Below are 10,621 nucleotides of genomic sequence, written 5' to 3'. Positions count from 1 at the left end.
TGTGTCACTGATTGTACATAGCGCGGACGGAAAACGTTCGTTTCCCTACTCTCGGCAGAGAGATAACAGCATATTTTTTTCTTTCTGCAAGCCGTGAATAAGTTAGGCCCAGGATGCTTATCCTTGCATGATGTGGCGTCTGCGAGAGTATCTATTTTAAAGCGGAGTTCATGCTCAGTTATTTTATTTACCACTGAAACCAAGTGCATAGTGTGGGCATAGCGCGCAAAACAAGGCATTAAAATGCAAGCGCTCGTCTCTGCTTTATTTATTCCTGTCCAAGAGAGGTCATGGCATATTTTCTTCTTTCTCTGCTGTGATTTTCGCTTAGTTAATAGACGAAGCTTGTTTCATCGATTCGAGTTCCGTACACTTCGCTGTTCTAGATTTCGATCGCCACGGACAGAGCAGGAATATTTTATGTCCCCTCGCGTCATGTGACTCCAAATTCGAGCATGATTGGATAACTGTTTGTTTTGATCTGCGGATCAAAACATTTCAATTGGACATATTGAACTGCTCAGGGGCTGGGCGGAGAAAAAAAATGATGAGAAAAATAAAAGGATCGTTACAAATTTTCTCATCATTTTTTTTCTCCGCCCAGCCCCTGAGGAAGGTTTGTTTTGCAAACCGAAATATAGGGCAAAGTTTTTTCTATATATTCTAGTTTTTTTCTTTTTATCCACTTTGTTTATTTTTGACCGCTTTAGCCGTCAGGATCAGTTTGCCGTCTATATTTTCCGTTTTAACTAAGTTACTGATCCAGGTCTTCAATAGATCCGGCACCACTCATCGGTTTGTCGCTGTGATATTGCAGTATCTTTTTATATTAATTTACAAACAGGTCAGACAGGCCACGCATCCATACGAGACGAGACAGTTCAATTAGCTTTAAATGACGTAGCTATGACAATCATGTAACCGCTGACCGCGGCGTCTCTCCGTGTGCCCGCGTGCCAAGCAACAAGCAAGAAGCAAGAGAGCAAGCGGCCTAAAAACGTCGATTATTCCCTAATTTTTTAACAAGCTTTAAAGATTATGGTTCGAAATGTGGTTGACAAAACACCTAAAGATAAAAGAAAGTCTAAAGGTCCACAGAAGCGCAGAACGCCTTCGTCTGAGGTGATATACAGTAACTCAAACAGACCAGGATCGGCAGCCGACAAGAGCTCTGCAAAAAGTAAGCTAAGCTTAACCAAAAGTTTTTTAATTCTGTTAGATGCGCGTTTCATCTGTTAAATCGAAAGTATTCGTAGCCTGCTTCTTGATGTAGGTCTTGGTAATCGTTGAAGATAACCGGGACTCAGTATACAAGCTTATACAAACGTCAGGAAAATTTATGCTTACCGGACGTAAACAAGTTGAGTTAGCTTGCGCTGGCAAAATTTAAATTTAGCCATTATCATTATTATCGATTTGTCCTCGCTGTTTAAATGTAGGCTTTAATAAAAGCCTTGATTTATTTATGACAAAAATAGTTGTTTTAGGTTACAACATTCACTAATTTGATTACATGCAATAACAATGGCTTTGTTTTGGCGCGAAATTGTGCATATAGTATTAAGTTGTGATCTTGTAGTATGTTGTTGTGGTTATTTTGGGTTAATAAGAGCTTGTATTTTTGTGAAGTATTTGTGAACATTGCATGCGATCATTCAAGATTGACTTACAAAATCATGTGTGTAAGATGTGCAAGGAATTATGGATCCTACAATTTTTCAGATTGAGTTTGTATCTTTGTCGTTTTTTTACAAAAAAGAATGTGGTTTTTCATTTTTTTATTTAAGAATTAGATTAGGAGCTCTAGATTTGCATGGGGTGTTTGTTGATGAGGCCAAAGGGCAAATCAGCTACAGCAGAACCCTGGTAACTCGATAAAACTTCTATTTCCCTTGGATTTGACCCCACTTTTCAGTCATTTTTACTCTGGCTTATATGTGGTGGAATTTGCATCATGAAAAGCTGTAAGAATCTGTTAGTAGAAAGCATTCCTAGTGAAAACAAGAATATTACCCGATAAAAAATTATTGTGATACTTTGTCATACTTCTAATCATATAAAATTAATGTCGTCTCAAAATATCAGTTGACAGCTTCTAATTTTTTTCTTAGAAAAGAGAAGATTTCGACCAGGAACCAGAGCTCTAATGGAGATTAGACATTACCAAAAGACAACTCATCTGTTGCTTAGAAAGGCTCCTTTCATGCGAGTGGTAAGTTTGATTTTTTTCCTGAAAACTATGTTATAATTAATGATTATTGTTATTCATGCAATAGTTAACAACTATTCACCAAAGTGGAGGTGGCTAGTGGTGGATATTTACCGAGCTGCAAAGCGGTGAGGTGAATATTCACCACAAGCCACTGACACTGAGGTGAATGTTTTAATATATACTAAAACAGTGAGATAATTAAGCCTGAAAAAATTATTTTTGACTAGTTTTTCCCTACAAAGATAACAATTTTCTCGTGCGCGTTGCTTGGAGGTGAATAGCAAAGGATATTCCGAATTTGAGTAGCCAACCAGCATGCGCCAAAAACACTATCCACTGTTTTAGTACAGTTGTGTATATACTAATACCAAATAACAGAGCTCTCCCACATTCCCATTAACTGACTGTAAAAATATTGCTATTTTATCATGTGTGTTTACTTTCAATTCTTTGCTTGCCACTGATAATCCAACTTCCAAGTTAGTGAATTTAGTTTTATAATATAGATAGGAGTCTACGCGCGCTCTGATTGGCTAAAAACCTATGTTTTATCAGAGTATAAAACATAGAAAAATCATGTTTTATTGTTTTTTGTCAGCTTTCCTTGAGTGCTTCGCGCGTCGTTGACTGTTCGTTGGCTATAACCACTCGTATCCAACAAGGGCGAATGGAAAAATATATTGTTTTATTTTGATGTAAACGAAGTGAAATTATGAGGAGGCGGGAAAAATTGTGGTGCAGTGTTCACTTCTTGAGTTGAATGAAACTCGCAAGGAAAGCGAGCGAGAGAGTTTTCTTTCGAAGTTTTTTTTCGACAATCTCCTTTTAAATCATCTATTCATGCTGGAAAATTGTGACAACAATTAAGGTTTACGGGAGGATCCGAAGCAATAGCTTTTCTGGAAATTATACGCCTTGTTCAAGTCGAACAAGCAAGGGACGGCTGTCATCGAGACTACTATATTATGCTGAGACGAAATTGCACTCAGAGTCGGTGAAGTTTATTGAAATTCAAAAAGACAAGATCAAAATTGAAAGTTAACAAACTTACCTGACATGCTTAGCTTTATTTTACATCGAACACTGAATAAAATTGTGTTAGTTTTCTGGTTTTCCCGTAAACTAATTGCTGATTTTCATCTTTGATCGGTCGCTCTTGTTGTACATTTACAAGACCTTATTTTTAATTAAAATTTTTACTCACGGCATCTAAAATCTATATCATAAAGCAAAGAAAGAAGCCTAAGCCATGTTTTATTCTGTCATAAAACACTCTGGGCATTTGAGAACACTCGATAAAATTTGAAAACTACATTTTCTACATTTCAGATTCTCGAGTGTTCTCAAATGCCCGTCGTGTTTTATGACAGTATAAAACATGGCTTAGGCTTCTTTATTTGTTAAATACAAGTAGCAATGGATGATAAACTCATTAGTGATGTTAATTTAAGCTGTCAGTCCCCATTGCAAACCATCTTCAACATCCAGATAATACAGTATGAGGGAGCTGATCCCACTTCAAATCCCTCCATACAGCCACTTGTACGTCTTACTAGTGGTGCTCCATTGCATTAAACCAATGGCACTAACCTGCTCAATAATTATTTTCTCCTTAAGCACACACAAGGAAAAAAGACCAACAAGTTGTGTGTTGACTGTTCTGACCTCAATTTTGAGAGACAAAAACGTGCATTAATTCAAACCAGTTTGAAATAATGGGAAGTCCTATTTGCAGGGACAAAATTTTGGTGCCAGTGACTTCCAGGAACTTGTCTGCTCATGTCTGCCAACCTTTACACTTGATCCAAAGTAGTTATTGCACATGACTTTTAGGTATATCACAGATCTTGTCGTGTCTTGTAGGTGAGAGAAATAGCTGACAGGTTTTACCATCGGGAAGAATTAAGGTGGCAAGTCCCAGCATTATTAGCTCTCCAAGAGGTTAGGTGTTTTTGAAGAAGTTACTTTATAATATAGCATGGTTATTATAGTGTTCTGTGCAGACGTTGAGTGTAATGTATCAGTCAATTCCAACCGAAATCATGGCTTCCCCGGCAAACCCCTGGGCATTTGAATTTTTTCAAAATTATGTCTGATTAAATTCCCCACTATGTGGGCCAGTTGCACGGTCAAATGCCCCACTGATCAGGGCTGAAATGTCATTGTGATTTGGTTTTCTTATTAACACTTGGTTTAAACGGACACTCATACTCTATTAATCAGCTAATTTTAATAGGAAAAGATACACTAACCTAACCAAAAACTATCTTCACACGCTTGATTCGCTAGCGTTTAATAGTTTATGACATATTTTGTCGACGGGCAAATGCGGTTCATCCAGGATTCTGTTTGATCAAATTCCCCACTATCTGGGTCTCAGTAGTGGTCAAATGCCCAGGGGTTGCCTGGAGGAAATGATCTCGCTTGGAATTGACTGATTCAACTGTACATAAAAAGCATACAAGGCTACCAGGGCTCGAGACTAACTTTTTTGCTAGCTAGCCTATTGGTTAGCGACAGCTTTGATTTCACTAGCCAAAACCAATTTTTTTATCAGCCAGAGTTCTCAAGCTAACTTAGGTTTGGGCAGAGGCACTTTGCTGTCTTCACTCGATCTTTTATCATTATGTATAGTGTTATTAATAGGTCACTCTTTGGTAATTTCAGCTTGTTCACAGTCTTTGATAATTTTATATGTGACGACAGTGTTCTTGTGAGTACTGTTCTTTTGGAGTCGATTTCGATGCATGGTTTTCTTCCAATTTAAGTCCTGAAATTTTAACTAGCCATTTTGGGTATTTAAAGCCCAGAACCTACTAGCCAAAACTGCATTTCCACTAGCCTGTGGCTAGTTGGCTACCGTTAGTCTCGAGTGAATGGTAGATGACATGTAAATTAAAGTGGTTATTATTGAAACTGTTTAATTCAGGGATTTAGAAGATTCCTTTTACAGTGAACATTGCATGCAGTGACACCATTCCAGGTCTCAAAATAGGGGTCATTCAATGGACAATGTTGGGTCAAAATAACAATTTGACAGGACAATAACCTTGGTTTGCCGGTCATTTCAACAGTCGTGTAAAAATGAACAGGGCTTTCAAATGAATGACCAGTAAATTAAATATCATTTTCATACCAGATTATGGGAGAGTTTATACATAAAAGATAGTCTGGCGATTTTTCATATGACAAGTTCCACCAAGTCTTCATTTTTCTTGTATAAACTAAAATAATGCTACTAATTGGTCAAATGGGGAGAAAATAACTGCAATAAATTAGCAAAAGATTAAATTCACATTGCCAAACTGAAAGTGCACTGCAATACTGCAAACTGCAGAAGAGTATCTGGTTTCACTGTGAAAAAAGTCTTGTTTGTTTGTTTGTTTTTTCATTACCAAACCTCTGTGGCTGTAATTAATCTATGTCCCTCCATAATGAGAGAAAAATGGTCTTCCGGGATCTCTGTAATTCTAATATCGATGTTCATTTTCTTCCTACTGGTCTCCATACATTTCATGTTGTACTGACTGGAGAAGTTGTTTAAACGTTTATAAGACAATTTATCTCTAGTGACTATTTTCTTGAATTTTTATACAGAATGCTTGATTTAATTTCGTCCACGTCATTTATTACTGATCAACAACAATTAACAACTATTTCCCTTTTTTCATTTTTTTCAGGCAGCAGAGGCATTCCTTGTTAGACTTTTTGAGGATGCGTACCATTCTAATTATCAATCTCTTTTTCAAACACAACTTTTTTGTTTGTTGCTTACACATCGTAAATTATGTGTCCAGTATTATGTGCTAATTAATTAATTATTTAATTTTTTTTATTTCTTTATTTATATAAGGAAAACTGATAGTCACAATCATTTTTGAGATTTTCGCTGTGAGTAATAACTTTTTAAAACATTTTTTCACTGTTATTGACTCTCCAAGATCATCAAACTAGTTAGAAAATATCATGATTGCCACACTCATGAAGGATGGAGAAAAGACCAGTACTACTTTTTCTGGAAGTGCCAAACATGTAAGACCCTCGCTCTGAGTGCCACATAAATTGAAGACAATAGGCTACCCTAAATACCAAACTCAACACAAGGACCCGTTTATTGACCATGTAAACATCAGATTTGAAAGGTTGTCTTTAAAAATGCACGATACTGATCCTGCACCATATATCAAATAAATGAACTCCTTTATTAGTGGGACTGCAAGGGCGTCCTCCTCGTTGTTAAAATGGGACTTTTGCCCAGCACAATTAAGATAAAGATAATACAAGGGAGAATTTTGCTCGCAATCAAGTTAAGGCAAATAAACAATTAAATTTTAATTCCTTAGCATGCTTTCTTCCCGCACTAGGTGCAAACAAGGCGCTTTGTGCACACACTTAATTAAAATAAAGGTAAGCAAGTTTTGGGAAAATAAATAAGCGAGCGAGAACTTTTACTTGCAATAAATATTTTAGGCAAGTAACAATTAGATGTTAAAAAAAAATGAGCGAGGCTAACCATGTCCATCCAGTTCAGAATACTGATTTTAAAAGTCTAGAAAAAAAAAAGAAAAGAAAAAAAATATTGCTTGCGTTTGGATTTGAACCAATGACGGGGGCATACAGCACGACTTCTGTAGAACTGCCTTCTACCAAATGAGCTATCGTAACTTTGTACGGAACAGCACTAATTGTTTTGATTTTTAGTTGGATGCGCTTTACAGCATTACTGGGCTATGAGTAAACAAACAAAAAAAGAACAAATTATTCATGTTTGTGTATAATTATTTCTACAATATGTATTTATGTACAAGTAATTTAATTATCTAAGTTTATTTATTTTGTATCTCAATGTATATTTTTATTTATTTGTATTTTGCAAGTCAGCAATTTGTAATAGATTGAATGACTGTTGCCTTGTTGTTGTTTCCTCTGTGTTTGTTTTTGTTGTTACAGTAATCTATGTGCCATCCATGCCAAACGAGTGACTGTCATGCCGAAAGACATGCAGCTAGCCAGACGAATCCGTGGTAGACAGGATGGTCTTGGATGATTGGAAAACAAACGTTTTGCGCACTTTTACTTAGCTGTGAAAAAGAAGATTTTAGTTAACCACAAGATGTATTTTTATGACCCTTTTTATGAACTTTTAGAGTCTTTCAATTTTATATGCACTTTTTTAAAGCTAAAGTTTTATTTTTTTAACATTCATATGAACACTTTACAAGTTGCATTATGTATTTAAAGTATTAGGCAAATGTTTTGGAATGTACATCTGTAAAGGGAAGGGAACATATATTTTTATCGTACATTGCTTCATGTCAAAATGTCGTACATTAATTAATATAATGCTTCATGTTAAGAGATTCGAAAAAGGGTGCATTTTTGACAGAAACCTGAATATTTATATTTACTGTAACATACAGACTATATTTTAAATTTCTTTGATTTTTATTTCGTTAACCCTTTCTTCGGATTACATTGCTTTCGATTTTTAGACCTTCTACAAGAGAGTTGTGATGCATTTTATTAAAGCACAAACCTTCTTTCTTGTAAACATGACTTGTATTTAGCTTTCATTTGTACAAATAAAAATAACGTTTATAGCCTACTATTTTTTTTTTTTTTGACGTTAGAACAATGTTCGATTTCAGTGCAATCGCTGGGAACTTACGCGTTTATCTCAGTCACTGAAATATTCTAATAACATGCCCCGGCAAAAGTCCATATTATTTATGCACTTCTGATCGTAGGCGTTTGTTGTTTTTGTTTTTTGTTCACAAAACCTTTTTATGGGATTGTTCTCGGAAAATGGTTACATTTCTTAAGAAGATTTCGTCAGTGCTGGGTTCACATATAAAAATACTATATGTTAAAAGTTTTTAAACAACGGCGTGAAACACAAAAGTTTTCACATCCGACCATGGAACGTTAAAGAGTTTGACCATGCCGCAAGGTTAAAACGAAAACAAAGCAAAGTGCGTGCGGTTTGAGGCTTGTTCTCTTGGTGATTGTCGGAATTTTACGGTACTTGTGATCTAACCGGCGATAAGAAACACTCCTGTTTGTTCTTACCGGAATGGTTTCCTACCGTGGGATAGAAATGGCATCTCGCAAAGGAAATAACAGTGGACCTCCGTTAATCCGGCCACAGACAGACTATCGTTAACTCAGTAGCGAGTTAGACAGAAGTGTATTTACTCAGATGACTGTCAGTTAGTACTTAGTGCAAATTAAATAACAATAAGGTGGCAGTAAGAACCAAGAAAAACTGGGTCCCACTATAATGAAATTACTGTAAGGAGAAAGAGGGCAATGAACGTCATATCTTTAAATGCACCTGACAAATAAACCCTTCGGATTCAACTGACGTCATGCAACCAGAGCCAGCGTAGGAACCAGAGAAATGACGTCACACACTCGGAACTCAAGTATTAAACGGCGCATCTTTCTACCAGCGACAATGAGGTTCGGCCATGGAAGGCGTTGATGGGTGCTTGTCCTCCCGACGCTCTATCCGTTTAATAGCATTCTATTGCAGAAATAGTACTCTTGATATCAGTAAAATCTGGTGACCTTTGGGTTTAAATACGAGAACCTCCAAAAATGGGCATGCTGAAAGAATAGACAATCCCCTGACAATCATAGAGCTTCGTGATCTTTTTGCGTTGATTATAAAATCTCGTATGTGTGATAAAGAACTTATGATTAGGCCGTTTTCTTTCAGTATTATTTGCTTCCCCTCAGTTTTTGTTGTTTGTTCCGTCGCCTGCTTATTTGTGGCTCCGGTCAATCACTGTCGTTTCCTTCTCGTCTCGCGTGCTCCTCGGCCAGTCATGGGCGCCTCCTCTCCGCCTCGTCCGCCAGCAGAAGTCTTCGGCGAGGTGCAGATCGACTGGGGTTCGGTCTCCTCGCCGAAAGTGTCCGGACCAAGGGCTGTCCGGATTTATGGCCACATACTGTATATGTATTTTTAGATTTGTGGTTAGAAAACATGCACTCAACCACAATTAAAGAATTTGAGACGGAAATCTGAAAAAGTGAGAGTAGGGCTTCTTTTCTCACAGCGCATTTCTGAAGCTCGTTACAGCTGAGACAAAGATCGTGAAAGGAGGGTCATGAAAATTGAATATTGACCAAGATGGCCATAAAATAACTAAATTCGGTACTTAACAATATCTCTAGATAGCAGACTGGCACTTAAAAACAGAGAAACAGAAACATGCATGTAAACTCACATACGAAATGTCGAGACTCAGTGAGTACACACGTGAAAGGCGCTTACGGAAACCACATGGTTGAACATGGCACGGCAACAAAGACTGAATGACAATATAAACAAATAATTATTAGCTGAAGGAGCTACGGTTTCCGTCAAGTGACTAAAATTAGCTAGCACTTTCCGTTTAAACGGTAAATAGTTTAGAGCACTTCATCTGGCATCAGGATTCAAACCCTTTGAAGCCTTTTTGTCAGGCGAGAAAAAAAGTTAAAAAAGAAGTTGAAAAAATGACTGTTGCTAGTATCAACAAGATAAATTTTTATCAGATTTATACTTTTTCAAGCAAGAGCTGCCGACAAGTAAGCTTCAGACGAGAGCTCTAAAGTAATAAATAAATGAGCTTATCAAGTTAAACACGGGCCAGCCGGGTCTGACATCGAAGTGCGATTTGACGGCCTTCGGTCTCATTCTCACTATTTTGTTTGGGGTTTTTGCCTGTTGGACGTAGTTGCGTGTCTTTTCAGTTACACTATACATTATCTTGTTTTTCTTATGATTATTAATGAGTATTTTAATAACTTATAATGTGACATTCCACTTACAACGTCGAAGAGGATGGGGTGGGGGAATCGGAGAGCAGTCGAAGAAGTAGACTGATTAAAGTGATTAACTTATCACTACATACTTCAAAACTGGCTTTCATTCATGGGTTTAGTTCCGCGGTTAATCTGACCAGCAACCCAAAAAAACCCCGGTACTATCAAATTTTGCGGTATTTTGTTTCAGGGGTCGTTTCCCTGAACAACATAAAATTCTTATCCGTGGATGCCAGTTTATCTAATTCACACCTAAAAAGGCCTCAAGTTAAACATCAAAAATGAAATGAACAAAAAGCATGTTACCTATTCACTTCTATGTTCCAATAAATGTCAACATCACGGGACAATGTCGTTCTCTGGGCTCCGTCCCAGCTACATTGACGTGTGATTTTATTTTTTTTAGAAGATAATAAATTATGCGAACATGTGTACGCCAACACAACACAAGCCACTTACCTTTGTTCGCCTACAAATTTTTCAATTGTGGCCGTAAATGGAAACATAAATTCAAGGGTAAGATCCAATATTTGGACTTTAAACCAAAAACTCTTGTGAGAGATAACCATCAATTACCCAGCCTCAAATCGTCACCAA

General features: G+C 37.0%; 1 protein-coding gene across 1 annotated transcript; it reads left to right on the top strand.

Annotated features, from left to right (window-relative positions):
- Window positions 1–937: 937 nt before the first annotated feature.
- On the top strand, window positions 938–7,818 carry LOC144634304 (histone H3-like centromeric protein A). Its single transcript, XM_078493224.1, has 5 exons — window positions 938–1,180; window positions 2,112–2,212; window positions 4,076–4,153; window positions 5,893–5,930; window positions 7,163–7,818. The coding sequence occupies exons 1-5, from the start codon at window positions 1,039–1,041 to the stop codon at window positions 7,257–7,259; spliced, it is 456 nt and encodes a 151-aa protein (XP_078349350.1). The 5' UTR covers window positions 938–1,038; the 3' UTR covers window positions 7,260–7,818.
- Window positions 7,819–10,621: the final 2,803 nt, after the last annotated feature.

This window comes from Oculina patagonica, chromosome 1 (genome assembly GCF_052425735.1).
Source record: "Oculina patagonica isolate OP01 chromosome 1, crgOcupat, whole genome shotgun sequence".
Classification (NCBI taxonomy): Eukaryota; Metazoa; Cnidaria; class Anthozoa; order Scleractinia; family Oculinidae; genus Oculina; species Oculina patagonica.
Note: the sequence above shows the minus strand (reverse complement) of the source record. Positions and strands in the feature narration are given on the sequence as shown.